The 24254-nt window shown below is 35.1% G+C and overlaps 2 protein-coding genes across 3 annotated transcripts; both read right to left on the minus strand.

Moving 5' to 3' along the window:
- Positions 1-438: 438 nt before the first annotated feature.
- antkmt (adenine nucleotide translocase lysine methyltransferase) lies at positions 439-6720 on the minus strand. The gene is made up of 7 exons (XM_048180992.1): positions 6296-6720; positions 5302-5357; positions 5054-5217; positions 4868-4972; positions 4191-4331; positions 1246-1296; positions 439-1060 (listed from the first exon to the last, which is right to left on the minus strand). Exons 3-7 carry the CDS (start codon positions 5213-5215, stop codon positions 899-901), a joined length of 621 nt encoding a protein of 206 aa, XP_048036949.1. The 5' UTR covers positions 5216-5217; positions 5302-5357; positions 6296-6720; the 3' UTR covers positions 439-898.
- A 915-nt stretch (positions 6721-7635) lies between these two features.
- si:dkey-282h22.5 (uncharacterized protein LOC107988040 homolog) lies at positions 7636-14982 on the minus strand. Of its 2 annotated transcripts, none has more exons than XM_048181006.1 (4): positions 14827-14982; positions 14357-14454; positions 12427-12553; positions 7636-8852 (listed from the first exon to the last, which is right to left on the minus strand). In XM_048181006.1, exons 2-4 carry the CDS (start codon positions 14451-14453, stop codon positions 8594-8596), a joined length of 483 nt encoding a protein of 160 aa, XP_048036963.1. In that variant the 5' UTR covers position 14454; positions 14827-14982; the 3' UTR covers positions 7636-8593. The 2 variants fall into 2 exon arrangements, with proteins under 2 accessions (XP_048036963.1, XP_048036973.1); XM_048181016.1 differs by having other exon boundaries at positions 14357-14457; positions 14827-14958.
- Between the last annotated feature and the right edge of the window lie 9272 nt (positions 14983-24254).

Raw genomic sequence — 24254 nt, forward strand, 5'->3', positions numbered from 1 at the left:
TTCTAAGAAGAAGGTTTTAGGACAACTAATCATCCCCATACACTGATTGGCTTCATCACTCTGTCTCCTCTCCACCAATAAGATGGTGTGTGGTGGGCGTTCTGGCGCAATATGGCTGCCGTCGCATAATCCAGGTGGATGCTGCACATTGGTGGTGGTTGAGGAGATTCTCCCGTCAATATGTAAAGCTTTTTGAGTGCCCAGAAAAGCGCTATATAAATGTAAGGAATTATTATAATCATTAACTATGATGAAAGGTTTTGATCCACTTCAAATGTTGACAACTATATATATATATATATATATATATATATATCAACATAGACCAAATGGCCATAAGCACATTGTAATACCATAAAAAGCTTTGATACTTTATGTTTCTGCAAGTTGATGTATTTTTTGTGAGAATCAGTCAGTCACAAAGGGAAGAGCTTGCCATTCTCTTGCTCATTGTTTAATGTGGTTTGCTCAGCGACTTCACATTATGCAACCCAAGTACATGTTGAGTAAGACTGCTGCAGACTGAGTAGTAAACATTCAGAAACATACACTTCTCAAACAATACATTAACTAAAAATGACTCACAATAAATTAGGTTTATTTCCTTTTTTTTCTGTAAAAGAGAAACACTTGAAAGACATGACATTATCTAGGTCACATTAAGAAACAGGAAGTGATCCACGGGTTTGAACCCTTTAAGGAACAACCACAGGCACTGACTTTGTTTTCGACATCTTACGAGTTGTTTCGCTTAAGAGTGAGAACACAATAAAATAATATAATTCATATGTTTTTAAAAACATTCTGTGTGCATCAAACATGATAAAATGAATATATAAAGCAAGCTAAAATAAAGATATTTTAAAAATATGTATCTTTAAACATTTGTATCTTGTGACTAGTAGTGTTGTCTCAGTTCTTGAATGTGATAGGCCCACGCTCTGTCTGCACCTTCACCCTCGACTTTGCACGCTGTCCAATCAGGAAACGGAAAGCGTCCCGCCACAATCAAAGCGTCTTCAGGGAGCTCAGCCAGCAGCTTCTTTTGTAAAAGACTTAACTGATAAACACACAATACACAGTATATGAGGCCTTTAGGTTCAATGATATGATGCAAATGCATGAACTGATTGAATAAAGTCTATTAACATATATGGGTTAAAAGCATGGGTAACCACACTTGGCCTTCACATCACTTTCACTTTAAAAGATTTAGACTGATTTAGAAATCACTGTGGGACTTACCACACTAGGGGCCAGAAATACTGTTATATTTTTATATGTTGAGAGATCGACCTGGAAATACACATGCAAAAACACAAATGCACATATATTACACACAATATCATAGCTTGCTTCTGTATGAGAAAGGTGTATAAGAATTTAGGATAGTGTTTTGTATGAGAGAATCTGTTTGAGTATAATATAGTATTTTAATTGTTAGGTGTACATCAACTGTCAATATTAACACATTCATTTTGCAATTAACTCAGCATCCATTTTTTCCTGTCATCCATTTGGCTGTTACATTATATGATCATCTCATTCATTCAAGTGCTTTTAAACCGATTCAAGCATGAAAAGACACAACAGAGAACTCAAATCTGAACTGGAGCACTGTCTGTAACGTCACCTGACTGACCCGAAACGCACTCACTCACACACTCAAACAATTATGTCAAAATGCCTGTTTTTGCAGAGTATTTTCGTAAGCGCAGTCTTAAATGATTATATTATAAATGACCCCACAGGTCATTTATTATAGCTTGTCAAATTTGCCCCTATTTGGGTGTGAGCAAAAACACACAGTTTTTGTGTGTGTCCCTTTAAATGCAAATGAGCTGCTGCTCCAGAAGAGGGCGGAGCTTTAACAGCTCGTGCTAGTGATGGTGATGGCAAGATGAAGCCTCATGAAGCATTGAATCTTTTCAGCCAAGTGGTTCACAAAAGGGTTCATTTCTCGAGGCTTCATTTGCTCACAACACCACCTGGTATTGTACAATGGTACAACGTATTGGTTTTTAAATGAATGGGGCTATTAAATGTGTGTAATAAATTATTTTGTCATAACAGGCAGGAGGGGCGATATTATTATTCAAAAAGCACACATTCTGAGGGGATCCCATGGGTTTATATATCTGTCAAAATGTCGCGCCAAGATTCGAACCGCATCCAGTCGAACCATTCGAACCAGTCAGGGCAGAAGCGAGGCTTCGAACGTCATCAATGACGTCACTGGCCTAAAGCGATACAAGCTTCGATACACGCTTCACTGAAAGCTTCCGGGATTTCTCGACACACGCTCCGAAGCCTCGGCACAGAACGTAACATCACTAGCTCGTGCTTCGGTTGCTCAACAACAACAAAGCTGGAGAATCTCACAAACCCAAAATGAGGATTGTCAGAAACGGTGTTCAGCTTTACATTGTTCAAACCGGAGTCGGACATTGACATTTCTGTAAAAGAAAATATCTCCCTTTGCATTAAACTTTGCATAACTTAGTAGATGTTGTTTATGCTTTAACAGCAACATTACACACTAACTAAAGTAAAAAAAAAAAAAAAGTGAAATCATAATCAAGGAAACCTTTAAAAGTTGTTATATATTTTTAAAGACTATTAAATGTTAAAATTGATAATGTTGAATGACTACAATTAATTGCTAAAATTGAACAAAAAAAATAATTTTAATAGAGACACCAGTATCAGTGATACTGGCTTTATTTATAGTACTTAGGAAAAAGATGCCATTAAATACATTTAAAATATGCCATCTTTATGTTGTTTCTATATTTATTTGAAGATTCAATTATTACAATATAAAAATAGAATGTTAATATGCAATTTATAATGATTAATTACAGAAAAAAAATGTTATTAATTATTTTATTTTAATCAATTGAACGCTCTCTCTCTCACCTAATATATAGTATAATGTGTTTACTTGTGTTATCTTTGATTCATATTTAAATTAGTTTGATGATCTGAAACATTAAAGTGTGACAAACATGCAAAAAAAAAAAAAAACCCGGAAGGGGGCAAGCACTTTTTCACACCACTGTAAATATATATATATATATATATATATATATATATATATATATATATATATATATATATATATATACACAGTACAGTCCAAAAGTTTGGAACCACTAAGATTTTTAATGTTTTTAAAAGAAGTTTCGTCTGCTCACCAAGGCTACATTTATTTCATTAAAAATACAGTAAAAAAACAGTAATATTGTGACATATTATTACAATTTAAAATAACTGTGTACTATTTAAATATATTTGACAAAGTAATTTATTCCTGTGATGCAAAGCTGAATTTTCAGCATCGTTACTCCAGTCTTCAGTGTCACATGATCCTTCAGAAATCATTCTAATATGCTGATTTGCTGCTCAAGAAACATTTATGATTATTTACAATGTTGAAAACAGTTGTGTACTTTTTTTCAGGATTCCTTGATGAATAGAAAGTTCAAAAGAACAGCATTTATCTGAAATACAAAGCTTCTGTAGCATTATACACTACCGTTCAAAAGTTTGGGGTCAGTAAGAATTTTTATTTTTATTTTTTTGAAAAGAAATTAAAGAAATGAATACTTTTATTCAGCAAGGATACATTAAATCAATCAAAAGTGGCAGTAAAGACATTTATAATGTTACAAAAGATTAGATTTCAGATAAACACTGTTCTTTTGAACTTTCTATTCATCAAATAATCCTGAAAAAAAATATTGTACACAAATATTTTGTACAATTGTACACATTAAATGTTTCTTGAGCAGCAGATATTAGACATAACATATTAGAATGATTTCTGAAGGATCATGTGACACTGAAGACTGGAGTAACGATGCTGAAAATTCAGCTTTGCCATCACAGGAATAAATTACTTTGTCAAATATATTCAAATAGAAAACAGTTATTTTAAATTGTAATAATATTTCACAATATTACTGTTTTTTACTGTATTTTTAATTAAATAAATGTAGCCTTGGTGAGCAGACGAAACTTCTTTTAAAAACATTAAAAATCTTAGTGGTTCCAAACTTTTGGACTGTACTGTATATATATATATATATATATATATATATATACACCATGCATAAAAATATTTATATTATATAGGTGTATAATGTCGGGGTAAGATGTATAATGTCTAGGTTAGATGTTCACAATACCTTCCACAGGTCCTCTCGCTGATATGAAACACTTCTGTGGTGTCCAGCTCTCCACGCATAAAAGCGTGAAAGACGAAGAAGCCAAGGATTGAGCTCATAACCAACTGCTGGAGAGAAACCCTGATGACACGCTTCTAACACCTGCACACATTTACAACAGACACATAAATGTTTTCTTTTGAAAGAAATTCATTAATTCATGAAGGAAGTATACATTAAATGGATCAAAAGTAACAGTAAAGACATCTATAATGTTACAGAAGATTTCTATTTCAAATAAATGCTGTTCCTTTGAACCCTATATTCATTAACGAACCCTGAAAAAAACATGGTTTCCACAAAAATATGAAGCAGCACAGCTGTTTTCAATATCGATAATAATCAGAAAGGTTTCTTGAGCATCAAATCATCATATTAGCATGATTTCTGAAGGATCATGTGACACTGAAGACTGGAGTGATGATGCTGAAAATTCAGCTTTGATCACAGGAATAAATTAGATTATTAAATAAATTTCAATAGAAAACAACTATTTTGAATTGTAATAACATTTCACAATATTAATGTTTACTTTGTGTTTAATCAAATAAATGCAGACATGGTGAGCAGAAGAGACTTATTTCAAAAACATTCTTATTGACCCCAAACTAAATAGAAAAAGTATGAGGATCACTTACAATCCTGCCGTCACCTGATCCCAGGTCAGCGATGCCTCCAGATCTGCCCTTCAGCAGAGTCATAACGTTACACACCTGAGCTTTGCTCGCTGGCATATAAGGCACCTAAAACACAGCAGCAGTTATTGTGCTGATAAATCACTCATAATGTGCTGCATCAATACCAACACACTCCTCAAAGCTCACCTGTAGTTTGAGTGGTACTCGGCGAAACCCCGGCATTAAAACTCCTGCCCAGACGGCATACAGCGCCAGACCCGAGCCTGCCGTCAGCTGCAAGAGCTGCCAGCCGCCCAGTCCCCGGTCTTTGAACTGTGACCGCACTTCCTCTTGTATGTCGTCTTCCATGGCTAGAGAAACAAACACTGTATGACCATATCATATCTTACACATCATATTTTACATCATTTTACAGTTTCAAATTGCACACATACCTGGGTATGGCTTGATACCTAAAAGTGGCTTAGTGGTTTGAGGTCCAGACTTGGACCTGAAGGTTGTAGGGTGAAGAAATGCACTTCAATTTAGTTTATTTTTGAGTGATGAGGTTAAATTGCATGACTTACACCATCTATCACTTGTGTTAGAGGAACTGAACAATGCGGCTGCTCGGTTCTTCTGGGAATAGGTTGTTAGTTGCATTGTTAGTTGTTGAAGAAGACCCTGCATCCCAATGTGCATACTATCCACCCTATCTGCCCTAAATAGTACTGAATATTACTAATGTCACATACTATTTAGGATGGATAGTATGCACATTGAGACACAGGCAGAGTCTTAACAGATAGTCGTATCACTCAAAGACGAATATTGTACCATTATCAGCACAACTACTTGTGGTTTATATGTGTTGTTTTGACTGAGCAAATAGGAGATCCTGTACCTTCTTTACCAGGGATGAAATTAAATGAAATATTCATTTGAATCTAATCTCACAAAAATCACTTTCACACTTATAGACTGTATTTGATAATTTGGCATGGGATATATAGACAATATGGGCATAATACACTTTTAATCATGCAACACTTGGGTGTATTTATCTATTTTGCTACAACAAAACACCCCGAGGCATTTTACTGACATGCATTTTATTGACACGTCTTTCCAGTTGTACAGTAAAGCCACTGTGTGTCTACGACATGGTAAAGTAGGTCACCTTTCCACACATATTACGTCTAAAAGGTTAATTATGATCAGAAAAGGCCCTGTATGTGAATAAAAACACACGACATTCATAAATATAAAGACATTTGTTAACAGAAAAACATTCACACATCTCTGGAGGTCAGTAACATAGGTTTTGTTTTACTAAATATTCATATCACATACACATCAAAGTCATGCACTGAACGTGTTAAAATCATTATTTCATAAACTTGGGTAAGAACAAACTGCGTACACACATTCAAAATCTAACCAACTAACCTTCACTGTACACGTTATGAACATATTTACAGTACTACGACAACTTCCGGTTTTGATTGTTTCAAAATAAAGGTCCGGCGACTGAACGCATAATACAAAATCAGAGCATCATAAGTTTAAAAGAGAGAGTAAAACATCGGTCTACTCACGCGTTATACACTCATACATTATAATTAAAAAATATATTTTTAACAACGTATCAAAATAAATATATAAATAATATTTATTATTGTCCCTCCTCCTAAGCTAATTGGAACCGTCTCTTTTTTAATCAAGAAGTCATAAAATGTGTTTATTTTACATTATCTGGCGTAAAAAATCTAGTTTATTAAATATTATGACATATTTCTCGATGTAAACTGTTTAACTTATCTGCTAAATTACTTATGCTTAAAGGGTTAGTTCACCCAAAAATGAAAATTCTGTCATTTATTACTCACCCTCATGTCGTTTCACACCCGTAAGACCTTCATTAATCTTCGGAACACAAATTAAGATATTTTTGATGAAATCCGATGGCTCCGTGAGGCCTGCATAGGGAGCAATGACATTTCCTCTCTCAAGATCCATTAATGTACTAAAAACATATTTAAATCAGTTCATGTGAGTACAGTGGTTCAATATTAATATTATAAAGTGACGAGAATATTTTTGGTGCGCCAAAAAACCCAAAATAACGACTTATATAGTGATGGCCGATTTCAAAACACTGCTTCAGGAAGCTTTGGATCATAAATGAATCAGCGTGTCACATGATATCAGTCGTTGGCAGTTTGACGCGTGATCCGAATCATGATTCGATACGCTGATTCATTTGTGCTCCGAAGCTTCCTGAAGCAGTGTTTTGAAATCGGCCATCACTATACAAGTCATTAATTAGTTTTTTTGGTGCACCAAAAATATTCTCGTCGCTTTATAATATTAATATTGAACCACTGTACTCACATGAACTGATTTAAATATGTTTTTAGTACATTAATGGATCTTGAGAGAGGAAATGTCATTGCTCCCTATGCAGGCCTCACTGAGCCATTGGATTTCAACAAAAATATCTTAATTTGTGTTCCGAAGATTAACGAAGGTCTTACGGGTGTGGAACGACATGAGGGTGAGTAATTAATGACAGAATTTTCATTTTTGGGTGAACTAACCCTTTAATCAACGAGTGTCCATGAATAATAATAATCTACTGATTGTATTGATTACTGCATCTTTTCAGATGAAGGCGCTCTTATAAAGAGAGATCAGACTGACATTGACCATTTATTTCATTTCAAACTTAAAAGCTTATTTCAAACTATCAGTACAAAGAATGCATCAATAAAGACATCAGACATTTGTTGCATGAATTTGCTGAGAAAAAATATGATATATATGAGTTTTAATGGCAACATTATTCCTAATGTCAACATATGAAAGAGACTGTTAATCTTATATAAAACCAAAAAACAGGTGTCAGTGGAGCATTGTTTTTTCTGGTTGGTAAGATGCATCATATCTATAAGAAACACTTTTAGAGAGAATGATTGACTGTTTTGTTTCCATCCAGCACATCTGCTTTCATTACAATGAAAGCCAAATGAATTATTAATGTGATTAGATTTAGGCAGAGATTCAACAAATGCATCACTTCAGATGTTCAGATCTCCTACAATGATCGTCCAGTAGAGGACAGACACGGTCCATCAGAAATGCTTTATCATTTTAGTATTTTCAGTTCTTCAGTACTGGTGTATATTATTTTCCCAGCTGTTGTTTACTTGTAGCTTATTATAACATGCAACAATGAGATGCTGATCAACACACAAATATGCTTATTTTTTTGAGTAATGTGCTCTGATAAACATGCTAAAACATATGCACATATATATAGTATGTATTTACATATACATTAGTGAATCAGTAAAAGAGGAAAAAAGTAAACATTTCAATATTTAATGCATTTTTGCACATGTCCTTTAACATTTTTTCTGTTCAACTCACCTCACATTTTCCATTACTATAGCTCTAATATATCTAATATACATTTTTGTTAATATTTCTTAATGCATACATAAAAGTCAAACTCCATCATACTATACAAATAATGGTCATTTCAAATGCAACATGTTCCATACAGTCAGTTTATGACGTAAGTCTGTATATTTTGTGATATAAAACGCTGTAAATCCCAGAATGCACCTGTATTAAATCCCGACAGGCTCATCTCTGGTTTAGGCGGGCTACAGTTAGAAAAGCATCATGATTATGTGTCCAGATCCAGTAATGAGTTCAGCTGTCCTCTCTTACTGTCGTCTGTTAAGTTTCAGGCCCTCTCCTGGCTCTCCTCTGAGCCCACACAGCTTTACCTGGGACTCTTGCAGGGCTTTTGACTGGGATTCTCCTGACAGGGAGTCTCGGAGGCATCCAGATTTTTGGCTTGGGAAATTTTCCTGCTTGGATCTCGTCCACAAAGCTTTCCACTTTGTCAAACTTGTTGGTTAGCTTTGCCAGGTTCTCCTTAAGAGTGTTGAACTGCTTATAGAGATCTCCCACTGCGTCTGAGAGGGGCTGGATCCTGTGTGTATAATACAATAAATAAAAACAACATCAAATATATACATAAGTTTGTTCTAAATCCCTAAATCAAATATTACATTTAAGCACATAGCTAGTCCCGCATTCCTTAAATCGTGAATCACAAGATTCTTTTGATTTTGGAAAGTAAGTAATGACCTAGCAACCACTTAGAACCATCCTAGCAACAAAATAAAAACATTTACTTTACAATTAATTCTAATATTAATAATTATTTAGTCAATTATAAATAATATAATTACAAATCCATTCTATTAATTAATTATAATTCTTTTAAAATTAATCTTTCATGTAGGTGAATTGCAGAATATTGAAAAGCAATATCCATCCATCCATCCATCCATCCATCCATCCATCCATCTATTTATCCATGATGCATCCATCCATTTTTATCCATCCATCCTTCCATCCATTTATCTGTGGTCCATCCATCCATCCTTCCATCTATTTATTCATGATGCATCCATCCATCCATTATTTATCCGTGATCCATCCATTCATCCTTCCATCCATTATTTATCCGTGATCCATCCATCCATCCATTCATCCATCCATCCATCCATTATTTATCCGTGATCCATCCATCCATCCATCCATCCATCCATCCATCCATTATTTATCTGTGATCCATCATCCATCCTTCCATCCATCCATCCATCCATTATTTATCCGTGATCCATCCATCCATCCATTCGTCCTTCCATCCATCTATTATTTATCCATGATCCATCCATCCATCCATCCATCCATCCATCCATCCATCCATCCATCCATTCATCCTTCCATCCATCCATCCATCCATCCATTATTTATCTGTGATCCATCCATCCATCCATCCATCCATTCATCCTTTCTATCTATCCATCCATCCATTATTCATCCATGATCCATCCATCCATCCATTATTTATCCGTGATCCATCCATCCATCCATTCATCCTTCCATCCATTATTTATCCGTGATCCATCCATCCATCCATTCATCCTTCCATCCATCCATCCATCCATTATTTATCTGTGATCCATCATCCATCCTTCCATCCATCCATCCATCCATCCATCCATCCATTAATTATTTGTGATCCATCCATCCATTCGTCCTTCCATCCATCCATCCATTATTTATCCATGATCCATCCATCCATCCATCCATTCATCCATCCATCCATTCATCCTTCCATCCATCCATCCATCCATTATTTATCTGTGATCCATCCATCCATCCATTATTTATCTGTGATCCATCCATCCATCCATCCATTCATCCTTTCTATCTATCCATCCATCCATTATTCATCCATGATCCATCCATCCATCCATCCATCATTTATCCGTGATCCATCATCCATCCTTCCATCCACCCATCCATCCATTATTTATCCGTGATCCATCCATCCATCCATCCATCCATTCATCCTTCCATCCATTATTTATCCGTGATCCATACATCCATCCATCCATCCATCCATCCATCCATTATTTTTCCATCCATCATCCATTTATCCAGCCATCCTTCTATCCATTTATCCATCCATCCATTTATCCAGCCATCCTTCCATTTTTATCCATCCATCATCCATCCATTTATCCATCCATCCATCCATGATCAATCCATCCATCCTTCCATCCAGTATTTATCCATGATCTATCTATCTATCTATCTATCTATCTATCTATCTATCTATCTATCTATCTATCTATCTATCTATCTATCTATCTATCTATCTATCTATCTATCTATCCATCCATCCATCCATCCATCCATCCATTATTTATCCATGATCCATCCATCCATCCATCCATCCATTCATCCATCCATCCATTCATCCTTCCATCCATCCATCCATCCATTATTTATCTGTGATCCATCCATCCATCCATTATTTATCTGTGATCCATCCATCCATCCATCCATCCATTCATCCTTTCTATCTATCCATCCATCCATTATTCATCCATGATCCATCCATCCATCCATCCATCCATCATTTATCCGTGATCCATCATCCATCCTTCCATCCACCCATCCATCCATTATTTATCCGTGATCCATCCATCCATCCATCCATCCATCCATTCATCCTTCCATCCATTATTTATCCGTGATCCATATATCCATCCATCCATCCATCCATCCATCCATCCATCCATCCATCCATCCATTATTTTTCCATCCATCATCCATTTATCCATCCAACACATATCTATCCATCCTTCCATCCATTTATCCAGCCATCCTTCTATCCATTTATCCATCCATCCATTTATCCAGCCATCCTTCCATTTTTATCCATCCATCATCCATCCATTTATCCATCCATCCATCCATGATCAATCCATCCATCCTTCCATCCAGTATTTATCCATGATCCATCCATCTATCTATCTATCTATCTATCTATCTATCTATCTATCTATCTATCTATCTATCTATCTATCTATCTATCTATCTATCTATCTATCTATCTATCCATCCATCCATTTATCCATCCATCCATCCATCCATCCATTATTTATCCATCCATTTATCCATCCAAGACGTATCTATCCATCCTTCCATCTATTTATCCATCCATCATCCATTTATCCATCCAACACATATCTATCCATCTATCTATCTATCTATCTATCTATCTATCTATCTATCTATCTATCTATCTATCTATCTATCTATCTATCTATCTATCTATCCATCCATCCATCCATCCATATCCATGATCCATCCAACCATCCATCCATCCATCCATCCATTATTTATCCATCCATTTATCCATCCAAGACGTATCTATCCATCCTTCCATCTATTTATCCATCCATCATTTATCATCCATCTTTCCATCTATTTATCATCCATCCATTTATCCATCCTTCCATCTATTTATCCATGATACATCATCAATTTATCCATCCATCACCTACCATCCATCCATTTATCCATCCATGCATCCATTTTTATCCATCCATCCATCCATCCATCTATAGTACATTTTCACATGGAATTCATCTAAAAAGTCAGCGACTCATGGTTGGACATTGTGATTGTTTTACTTCAAGCAATATACTGTATGGATTAAATGACAGGACCTGGATTAAACCCCAGTGACATTTTATTCGCTCAGAGGTCCGGTTACAAAAGTAAATGATGATCTGTAGCAGAATTAGTTAGAAATGAAGCAGTAATTATGCACATGAAGTCATTCACACATGATTAATGGTGCATGAAGCTGCTGGGCAGATTTTAGGCATAGGACCAAAGGTCCTGCACCTAGAGATGGCGGCATATTGTGCAGATTATGTGGTTCATTTAAATCAAAGCATTTTTGGATTAATAATCATTTCCTTTTTTGCAATGTGTTCCTAATTTTCTCCAGTTGCTGTGAAAAAAAAAAAAAGAAACAAAGGAAAATGTCATAGAGAAAATGGCCAGATTGCCTCAGACTGGAGTGGACTACAATATGTGTGCCATTGATTTCCATGAGAGAAATCACAAAAAGACCTCATGATTTCATGAAACAAACACCTAAAGTTACAACAACAGCAGATTTCACATCCTACCTGACATATTCTGGTAAGATGGACGCATGATCGTTGACCAGCATGTCTTTCACCTGGTACATGATGGCGTATTTCCAGTTGTCCAGGACCTGCGTCAGGTTTGAACAGCTCTTGCCATTCGGTTTGTCTGTGACAAGTGAATGCAAATTCATACTGAGCTTCTGGTTATAAGAAAACTCAAAGATACTTGCCTGTTGCAGTGATATTGTTTAGCACATATTTATCATTTATGCTGAAGGATGTTTGTTTCAGAGGAGGCTAGAAAACTTCTGTCATGCACATCCTTGAGATTGTTCTTATTTTGAATGTTGAATTTATTCTTACATCTTTTTGCTCAGTGCCATATAGGCTCCCAACAAAATTAAATTTCAACCAACAGCACAACCAAATAAAAAATATATAGAGTGATATTTATGATTATTAATTTTATTTCCTCAAAGGCCCCTTCTTAACAATATTAGACAAACAATACAGCAATAGGCACTTTTCATGAATATAGGGAACTAATTGGAGTCTCCTTTTTCTTAAAGTAACAATGGTACTTTATTGTTTAAGTCTGTTACCAAAGTTAATGTAAGAAAAATAAAAACATGATCAAACACATATTTTTCTTTAATGTATGACAAATACATGTTCAGCCACAACTATAAACCAACAAAATAGCCTCATTTAGATGCGTTCTGCAACTCTACACATTTTTATTAATATTTTGAATTCATTTTTTATTTTTTATAGTTTGTTTTCACTTTAATTTTAGTTCAAGTTTTATTGATTTTGTTGTGTGTTTTTGTTATTTTTAACAGTTTTTTTTAAATATGTCTATATAGTTTTAATTTCAGCTTTAGTTTTAGGTGAAACAAAATGAAAATGAGACATCTTGCCTTGGTAATTAGCTGAAATAAGTGTTTTATTATTATTATTCATTATTATATTTTATTATTATAATATTATTCATTATTATATTTTATTATTTTTTATTTCATCATTTTAAATTTTTATTATTATTATTATTATTATTATTATTATTATACTTAAACAATATATTTTAAAGTTTAATTTATTTCAAGTAACAAAAGTTGCTTTATATATATATATATATATATATATATATATATATATATATATATATATATATATATATATATATATATATATGGTTTTAGTTTTGGTTAACTATAATAACCATAATCCATTCTGACATTTTACTTCATTTTTTATTTTTTTTTATTTAAATCAGTAACTTTAAATCAGTAACAGATTTCATTAAGGCATATTTTTTTTTAATTATTGCAAGAAAACAACAACATTAACAACAACAACAAAAATACACAAATCAGGGTTTTACAGTAAACTATCATATGTCCAAATTATGAGTAAAAATGGTTGTAAAAGTTCACATGAAATAAATGTAAAACAGCACATATAATATTTTATTTCAAATGAACTGCACTATCAGGAAAAAAAAGAGCAAAATTGTACCTTTCACTGCTTGTCACTAAGGCAGAACCCTTAAAAGACAGCTTTATATCTACCCTAAAAGATACATTTTAGTACCTTGAGAGTAGTAAAATGTACACTTGCGGTACTACTATGAACTTCTACAGGTAAATAAGGTACAAAGCTGTTCTTGTGTGTGAGATGTATAAATAACATTTTATGAAAGTTTAGACTCTTTCACTGATTCTTTAAAAAAAAAAAAAAAAAAAGGAAAAAATAGAATAGAACACATTAACCTTTTTGACATCTATTTTGAACACTGGTAAAAAATAATTTATCCTCTGAACTATTTTGGAGATATTCTACAAACATTTGCATTATATCAGCTCTTTAAGAGTGAAATTATTAAGATCAGCCAGAATTTTTCCTCACATCACCTATGCATACTAAAAACAAACAAACAAACACAAACGTGAAGTTGAAGAGACTTTACCTCGGCCATCCCACTCAGATGTGTCCTGGGTCAATTTCTTCTGGGCTGCACACAGACACACCAGCGACAGCAGGTTCAGAGCGCTCTTCATCCTCATCCTCCTCAGAGAAACAACAATGGTGTCATTCAAGACAGTGCAAAGCTGCGGCATTGAGTGCAGAGACTCCGTCTGACATTATCTCAGGCTTTCATAAGAGTTCATGACTTTCAGCATATGCTTCACACATTTATGAACATTTCACTGCTGGAATGAATCAAATAAAATCTGATGAATGGCTTCATTGACCGTCTGGTAAACAGATTGTTGACAGACACACTGCGAGAGCATGCAGGGTAAATACCGAGCAGATGCAGAAAACGCAGAGCATCTGTAAAATCAAAAAATGCTCCAAACAAGATCTCACTGGAATAGTAAAAAAGGTCATGTTTTGTGTTGGAATAATAGCTGAGCTGCAGTCCAGAGTTAATACCTCAGTTCCTGTGATGGGAGTTTGTTCCACTGGTCAGCGGAGTTGCTTGTATGAAATAATCCCTGTTATTGAGATTCAAGTGAAGGAACATAAGTGCGTCTGCTGGTTTATAGCAATATACCACACTCCAAAATCCTTCCCTCAACCTGTTCCCACCCCCTCAACAGAGACAAACAGCACAGATACATGACATCACCGCTCTCATCATGAGTTTCACTCTTACACATTTAAAGCATTAGTTCACTTCAGAATAAAAATTTCCTGGTAATTTACTCATCCCCATGTCATCCAAGATGTTTGTCTTTCTTTCTTCAGGCGAAAAGATATTAAGGATTTTGAGGAAAACATTCCAGGATTTTCTCCTTATAGTGGACTTCAATGGCTACCAACAGGTTGAAGGTCCAAATAATGTCAGTTTCAGTGCAGCTTCAAAGAGCTCTACACGATCCCAGATGAGGAATAAGGGTCTTATCTAGTGAAACGAGTCATTTTCTAAAAAAAAAATAAAAATGTATATACTTTTTAACCACAAATGCTCGTCTTGCACTGCTCTGCGATGCGCCACGCATTACGTAATCACGTTGGAAAGGTCTCACGTGATGTAGGTGGAAGTACCGCGGTAGGGCATTTTCTCCTCCAACTTCAAAATCATCCGACATCGTTGTTTTACATTTTTTTCGTTAAAGGCTGTTTGACTTTGTCTTTGCACGTTCGCTTTGTAGGCACACGATTGGTACTTCAGATGAGAAAAGTTTCTTTGCAACCGAGCTGAAATAAAACATTTATATGATATTTTAATATGTTACACTGCCCTCCAAAAGTGGCAAAGGTGTGGTTTTGGAACGATATCAGCATAAATCCTAATCATTTTTTGGTGCAAATACATTACAGTAACTTGACATTATCATTGAAGACAAGCAATAATAATTACATAATAATGGCAATATATACATGTCAAAGTCAGACATGCCCCTTTGCCAGCTGTGATGCCTGGTTACTGGTTTAAACTTGGCCCAGGTTTGTAAAGATTTTTGGGTCAGCACACCTTAATAGCTTCAACAATTGATTGCCAATTAAGGTTTAGAATACAATGAACCAATTAGAACCCAGTTTAGGTCAGATAGCTGCTATTTTTGAATAGCTTTGAAAGTTTTTTCTATGTATAAACTGTTTATGTAAATAAAATATGTTTTCGTAGTTTGTGCTTGTCCCTTATCAGTGCAAAATTATCATAAATTAAAAAGGATTTATGCTAATATTGTCCAAAACCCCACTTTTCTAGGGTGTTTCCAAACTTTTGGAGGGCAGTGTATATTATATTTTATTTCAGTTAATGTTTATTTTATTTCAAGTATAACAAAAACCAACTGCAGTTAAACATCAGAGATCTCAGTATGAACTAAGACCAAACAAGACCAAATGATCACATTAATTTTACCACTTTATAATCTTACTGTATGGCATCTTTTGACTAATTTGACTACACTCCTACCAGAAACCTGCGCTCGTTAAAGGAGCGAAGGCTTGTGGTACCATCACAGAGAGGCACAAAATCACTTTCCAGAACATTCTCGTTCACTGTTCCTTGCTGGTGGAACGATCTTCCTGCCTCCATCCGGAATGCGGAATCCCTGGCAATATTCAAAAGACAGCTGAAAACCCATCTCTTTCGTGAGCACTTAACCTCATCTTAAAAAAAAAAAAAACCTTCTTATTCCTATCCTTTCACTTCCTCTAATCCCTCTCTATTGTAGCTTAGGATAATCTGAGCACTGCCTATAACTTGTATTATGAGCACTTCTTGTCTATTTGCCTCGTCATGACGACTCGCTTGTTGTATTCCTCACTTGTAAGTCGCTTTGGATAAAAGCGTCTACCAAATGAATAAATGTAAATGTAAATGTAATTTTTGTGTATTTTATGTAGACCTATTCAGAATTATAGAAGAAACATCAAATTTAAAAGTTAAGTTAATTTAGCAATTTTTCATTTTTTTGGGTGAACTGTCCCTTTAAGACTGATCACTTTAATTAGTAAACACCACTATTTAAAGCTCTGTTTAGACAGATGTCCTCTTTGCAGATGATTTCTTTAAACCACAAATTGCTTCTCTTTATAGCTAAGGAGCTCAAATTTTCTCTATCCCAGATACTAGCCAAACAGAAAGCTAATGATTTCCCTCGTCCAAACCTATTCCAGTCACTGTGACTGAGGGGACGATCGTTATCAGCAATAACTCTTGCCGCATCACTTCCAGATCCGGGATCAACTCCAGCGGAGAAGTGTTTGATGTCACAGCATTCCTGCCCCTCCCTGAAAAGGTCTGCTCAACATCTGGACCTGACGGCAACACCAACACACAAGCTGAAGCTAAATTCGCAGACATTCTGTAAATTATAACATCTTTAGCAGGCTGTAATAGGGAAGAATGAAATATTTCATCATAATCTGGCCTGGCGATAAAGTATGCAGGGGAGAAAAAGGAAAAACATGCTTCAACAGCAGATGATCCGTTTGTAAGGATTACAACGGCTTTTTGCTTCTTTGATATCAGTTATCCTTCTTGAGTGTGTTCAGCATTTCATCCTCAATCACACTTTCACAGTTTTATTTATTAAAAATCTGTCAATTCGCACATTTCTGACTGAAGTTTTAAAAGGGCTGCCAACTTTTGAGTAGAGCTTGGGGGGCTGAGTTACCTGAGATATCATACATTTCAGAAAGTTGTACTGTATCTTTCAACATACCTTCTGATGTTCATTCATGTTTATTTGGTGCTATAGTAATAAAGAGGACAGATTGGTCCAAGAGCCGCTTGAACTGAGGCGCTACCGCAATCTGTTATGCCACATTAAAGAGCACCAAAACAGTATTTATTGTTTGAATTTTGTAATAAAATTGACAGAATTTGAAAGCTGAGACTTTGTTTCATATCAGAAGTAGCCTGCTCTGTCTTGTCTGTCGGCACGTTGTCAGTGCCAGCACTCTTAGATGGTAAAAACTTGATATGAAAACTACATTTATTTGCCTATCAAATTTAAATGCACTATCAGATAAGGTGCCCAAGTTTTTTACACATGATTTAACTGAAGAAGATAAAACACCAGAATTTAAATGGGAAATGTTTGGCACTTCAGAAGAGCCAAACATGACGATCTCTGTTTTGATCTCATTTAGATTTATTAAATTAACCAACATTCAGGCTTTAACATCAGAAAGACAGGCACAGAGGGAGTCTAAGCCATATTTGTGCTTCAGGGGCAAATAAAGTTGAGTATCGCCTGCATATAGCAATGATAGCACAAGCCATGCTTTTCAAAAATAGAGTCTAAAGGAACCATATATAGAGAAAACTATAAAGGGGACAAAATAGAGCCTTGGGGGACCCCACAAGTCAGTGGGGCCACACCCAAATGACATCACAACATATTAGATTACCTGCAAAAGCCTGTAACTTGCTCAAAATCCTTAGTTCATCTCTCAAAAGCAAGTACAGGAGCTGGTCATATAATTAGAATATCATCAAAAAGTTGATTTATTTCACTAATTCCATTCAAAAAGTGAAACTTGTATATTATATTCATTCATTACACACAGACTGATATATTTCAAATGTTTATTTCTTTTAATTTTGATGATTATAACTGACAACTAAGGAAAATCCCAAATCCAGTATCTCAGAAAATTAGAATATTGTGAAAAGGTTCAATATTGAAAACACCTGGTGCCACACTCTAATCAGCTAATTAACTCAAAACACCTGCAAAGGCCTTTAAATGGTCTCTCAGTCTAGTTCTGTAGGCTACACAATCATGGGGAAGACTGCTGACTTGACAGTTGTCCAAAAGATGACCATTGACACCTTGCACAAGGAGGGCAAGACACAAAAGGTCACTGCAAAAGAGGCTGGCTGTCCAAGCACATTAATAGAGAGGCGAAGGGAAGGAAAAGATGTGGTAGAAAAAAGTGTACAAGCAATAGGGATAACCGCACCCTGGAGAGGATTGTGAAACAAAACCCATTCAAAAATGTGGGGGAGATTCACACTACGCACAGATGTATGCAAGACATGTGTTTCAGCTGTCGCATTAATTGTGTCAAGCCACTCTTGAACAACAGACAGCGTCAGAAGCGTCTAAAGACAAAAATGACTGGACTGCTGCTGAGTGGTCCAAAGTTATGCTCTCTGATGAAAGTAAATTTTGCATTTCCTTTGGAAATCAGGGTCCCAGAGTCTGGAGGAAGAGAGGAGAGGCACACAATCCACGTTGCTTGAGGTCCAGTGTAAAGTTTCCACAGTTAGTGATGGTTTGGGGTGCCATGTCATCTGCTGGTGTTGGTCCACTGTGTTTTCTGAGGTCCAAGGTCAACGCAGCCATATACCAGGAAGTTTAAGAGCACTTCATGCTTCCTGCTGCTGACCAACTTTATGGAGATGCAGATTTCATTTTCCAACAGGACTTGGCACCTGCACACAGTGCCAAAGCTACCAGTACCTGGTTTAAGGACCATGGTATCCCTGTTCTTAATTGGCCAGCAAACTCGCCTGACCTTAACCCCATAGAAAATCTATGGGGTATTGTGAAGATGCAATATGAATACTGAATTTGGGATTTTCCTTAGTTGTCAGTTATAATCATCAAAATTAAAAGAAATAAACATTTGAAATATATCAGTCTGTGTGTAATGAATGAATATAATATACAAGTTTCACTTTTTGAATGGAATTAGTGAAATAAATCAAGTTTTTAATGATATTCTAATTATATGACCTGCACCTGTATATATGTCAATGAACATATCAGTGCCATCAAAATGACAAGTCCTTGAGTCATTGTTCTCAAACAAGATAGTCAAAATGCTTAGCCATGTGGTCAATATAACTATGGCTACAGTTTTTATGACAGTGATTGAAACTGCACAAGACTGCACTTTGTCTGTATGGCATATATCAATTTTAACAGTACAAATGGACACATTACTGTATATGGGAGACTGATTGCAAAAGACTGGACAGGATTAACAGTTTTGTATTTACTGTTGGTCTGTCAACAAATCACTGTAAAATGTCCTTGTGATAAAAAAGACTATATACATACACTTTATATATATATATATATTCATGTGTATAGTATGTATAAAGTTAATTTAGCCTACTATACTGTAAGTGTAAAGTAAAAAAATGACCGTGATTTTAACAGTAAAAGACTGTAAAAATGCTGCGGTGAAAAACTGTCAATTGGTTTACAGAAAGTTTCCGTACTATATACGGTGAATAACTGTAATAGATCTAATGGTACATTTAATGTAATTTTACGGTAAAATACCGTTAAATTCACAGTTTTTGGAAGTGAAAAATAACAATTCATTGTAAAATTTCAGTGAAAAACACTTCACATTTGATATATTTTTGTTGAAATAACTTTTTCTTCTTAGTTTTTCTCATTTTTTTCTAATCAGTTATGTACATTAGGGTTTTATGTTACATCTAATGTTGTTAAATTAATGTTTATTGCATTTTTAAAATTTCATGCATGTTACCATGATGGTGTTTAGTGTGTGTGTGAATGACACTGTGTGCACCTTCTATATGTTAGTATTGTCCTCCTCAGCTTGTGGAAAAGCTGCTTGTGATGATCTTTGATTCATCATGTGACTCTTATCACCACTGTGTTTGGTGACTGTCAGTGTATTATAAAGATACAAAACAGATATTAGTACTTCATTAGGTTGGTAAATTAACATTATATCAGTTAATGAAATACGTTATTTTACCGTAAATTTAACAGATTTTTTTTTACGTTGCTACTGTATTTTTTACGGTAAAGTTCTGGCAACACAGCTGACGTTTTTTTACCGTAAATTTTACTGGGATTTTTTTACAGTGTAATATGCTACTGTAAGTGTAAAAATGCTACTGTAATATTAAGATTATAGCATGCATACCATATTAGAGTACAGTGCACATTGCTGAGATACATACCTGATATGTCTATGAAATGCTTGAATGATTGAGGAAAAGGTTTTTCCCCAAAGGCTGCACCTTTAGACCTGCATAAGCCATTGTAAGGTCATGATTGAGAACATTGTTCACAATAGTGGTCCTTATTTCACTAGAAACATGCCTACGCCCTTTGCCTTATCTACCTCTTCCTCTGCTTTGCCTCCCTACCCTTCTACCACACATCCTTACTCCTCTTCTTCTTTCCAGCTGTTGACCCTTTTTATTTCCATGTTGTTCTTCCATTATCAGAAATTGAAACTCTTGTGTTGTACTCTGTCTATATATGCTTTCCAATTGAAGATTCATGACATGCATCTTTGAGCTGTTTTAGAGAACTGGTTGGGTCATTGGTTGAACTAATGCTTTGCATTCCCCTGAATACATTAGTGAAATTAAGGATTCACCAGCAAAATTCATCAATTCAGGACACATTTACAAAAGTCTAATAGAAATGTATAGATAATATACTTGACACAATTTGATAACTAGGTCAACCATTTTGCATTTAATGACTAGATGTTTTGAGGGCTAAGACTATTCAGCAGAGAACCATATAACACATTTTGAGCAACATGATATTAGCAATTGATAATGTAGGAAATAGCAGACAATTGTACATAATCAATTGCCTGAATGTACTAAAGCACTTGAAATTTGTTCAAAAGAATGAGAAACTGCTTTTATAATGTGCACAAGTGACTAGATGATGTGGTGGTTGAACAAGTAGTTTTGAGAATTTCAGTTCTGACCTGAGAAATGTGGCAAAAAAAATAGTTGCAACTATCCCTTAAGAACATAACTGGCCTGCACCTGTTATTCAGAAAATACTTTTGAGGAAAAAAAAAAAAAACTTGTAAAAATGAAAAGTGGTCGTAGTAAAGCAATTCCCATAGATCCATAAGTATTTCCAAAAGTTACACAATTACAAACAGTTCCGCATGTGCCTTATGGGTGTTTTGGATGGGAGTGCTCTTTTTCCCAAAAGCCGTGATAACGTGACTTCATTGTGCGCAGAATTCATGTGACATTACTTAACTGTTTTCAAAAGAGAAGCGAAAATAGATGTTCTGGATCAAATTTGGTGGGCCCTTGTGAGAACGTGAATGTTCCTTATTGAACTTTTGAGCTTTCATTACATAAACTGCATGTTCTGAAAGTGTGCAGAAAAGATCTGGCCAAGGCAGTTCCCTAGAGTCATGAGAGCATTACGTAATTCAACATTTGAAACAAATAACAGCTTGGCTTCGGCTCTTTCCGTATCAGTATAAACGCATTCATCAGCATGACGATGCCAGACCGAATACTACAGTACAATAAAAAAAAAAAAAACTATTGCATGTTACCAGAATCAATCACATGCACCTCCAGTCTTTGTGAGAACTATGAGTTGTGACAAACATCTAAGATCCAAACAGCTTTGAGTGATTTTGTAAAAACGTAAAAAACATGCTATTTCCATTAATATAAAATTTAGCTGAAGAATGTGAGCTATAAGTGGTGCTTACATGTGCAAAACCAATGTGATCATTGCTAAGATATGCTAGGTGGTTACTTACTGGTCCAAGTCAGAAGAGTCCACTATCAAATCTCTTCGATATTCTGGTCTCTATGTCTCAGGAATTTTTTCCAGGGATTTTTTCCCCCTCAAAGTTTGGTCTGGAATAATAATAATGCATGAGAAATAATATCTTAAAATGCATTAATACTGTCTCTTCTTGATTGAAAGGTATCAATATTGCTCAAACACATGGAAAATCTTCAACCGTTTAAGAAAAGCTTCAGTGATTAAGTCATTTTGGCTGGGAGAGTAAAGAGTTATGGACAGATAAAATGAACTTTTCTACATATGGACCAGAAAAGAGAATAAAATTCATGATGCAGAAAGTCGTCTACAAATCCCACAGCAATAACAAATTACATACTGAACAAGAGTGCAATGGAGCTTTCAGGTTTTCCCCTAAACAACAATGAAAAAAATCTCATAAAATTGTCCACATAGTCTTTGTGCATGCAGTAAGCCTAATGCAATAGTAAAATAGACTGTTTGAAGGTGAAATGAAGAACAGAGGCTTTTGCAAACCCCTTCAGATTCATTCCCAGGTCAGACTTGAAAAATGTATATAACAGAAAGTGAGAGTTAGAGATGAATTTCCACCTGTGTTGCAAAGAGATCCTCTATAAACAAACAAGCACTGCTAATCCAATCAAAACCGGTCAGTGTGAGAATGAAGGAGAGATCAGTGTTTTCTGGCCTGATCGAGTTTAGGAAAATATCTGGATGCTGTCCAGTCAGGAACGCAGTACTTCTGCAACACATATAATGAGATTAGTGCAATATTTTCACATATTTGAAAACAGCATGAAGACTTGATTGTTGTAGAAAATCTCAATCTGCATAACAGAGAAAAAGAAAAGAAATGAAAAAGAAAAAATGCACCTTTCTTCTTTGAAGGCTTTTTAAGCAACACAACTTAAATATTTCAGCATATCATAGTAAGTTTTGCCATAGATAGATAGAAAGATAGATAATGGATGGATGGATGGATGGATGGATGGATGGATGGATGGATGGATGAATGATGGATAGATGAACAACAGACAGACAGATGGATAGATGAACAATAGATAGATAGATAGATAGATAGATAGATAGATAGATAGATAGATAGATAGATAGATAGATAGATAGATAGATAGATAGATAGATAATGGATGGATGAGAGATGAATGGATGGACGAACAACAGACAGACAGACAGACAGACAGATAGATAGATAGATAGATAGATAGATAGATAGATAGATAGATAGATAGATAGATAGATAGATAGATAGATAATGGATGGATAATGGATGGATGGATGAACAACAGACAGACAGACAGACAGACAGACAGACAGACAGATAGATAGATAGATAGATAGATAGATAGATAGATAGATAGATAGATAGATAGATAGATAGATAGATAGATAGATAGATAGATAGATAATGGATGGATAATGGATGGATGGATGAACAACAGACAGACAGATGGATAGATAGATAGATAGATAGATAGATAGATAGATAGATAGATAGATAGATAGATAGATAGATAGATAGATAGATAGATAGATAGATAGATAGATGAACAATGGATGGATAGATATTTCATGGAAGTCCAGGCTTTATGCTTCATTTTCTGTATGCAAAATGTATTTTCTTTAGTTTTTCTTTATATTGTTGGGGTGAAATATAACCTGGGCATGTTTTCATGAGACTGACTTTCAAATGTTATGGACTTATGCAACTTTGTGAACATTCAGGTTATAAATTCCTCCCGCAGGTCTCAACCTGTCTGGGCAAAAAGCATCAGTCCAGCTCACGGATGCAATTCAACATGAAACAGTCTGACAATAAAGCCACAGAGGAAGAACAAATGG

The sequence above is a fragment of the Megalobrama amblycephala genome, linkage group LG1 (assembly GCF_018812025.1).
Source record: "Megalobrama amblycephala isolate DHTTF-2021 linkage group LG1, ASM1881202v1, whole genome shotgun sequence".
Classification (NCBI taxonomy): domain Eukaryota; kingdom Metazoa; phylum Chordata; class Actinopteri; order Cypriniformes; family Xenocyprididae; genus Megalobrama; species Megalobrama amblycephala.

Coding starts and splice junctions, on each gene's coding strand:
- antkmt (XM_048180992.1), bottom strand. CDS start 5,215: ATGGAAGACGACATACAAGAGGAAGTGCGGTCACAGTTCAAAGACCGG. Junction 4,332..4,867: donor GATCAGGTGACGGCAGGATT/GTAAGTGATCCT, acceptor AAATGTGTGCAG/GTGTTAGAAGCGTGTCATCA. Junction 1,061..1,245: donor TATTTCTGGCCCCTAGTGTG/GTAAGTCCCACA, acceptor TGTGTTTATCAG/TTAAGTCTTTTACAAAAGAA.
- si:dkey-282h22.5 (XM_048181006.1), bottom strand. CDS start 14,453: ATGAGGATGAAGAGCGCTCTGAACCTGCTGTCGCTGGTGTGTCTGTGT. Junction 12,554..14,356: donor ATCTGAGTGGGATGGCCGAG/GTAAAGTCTCTT, acceptor CACTTGTCACAG/ACAAACCGAATGGCAAGAGC. Junction 8,853..12,426: donor ATCTTACCAGAATATGTCAG/GTAGGATGTGAA, acceptor TTATACACACAG/GATCCAGCCCCTCTCAGACG.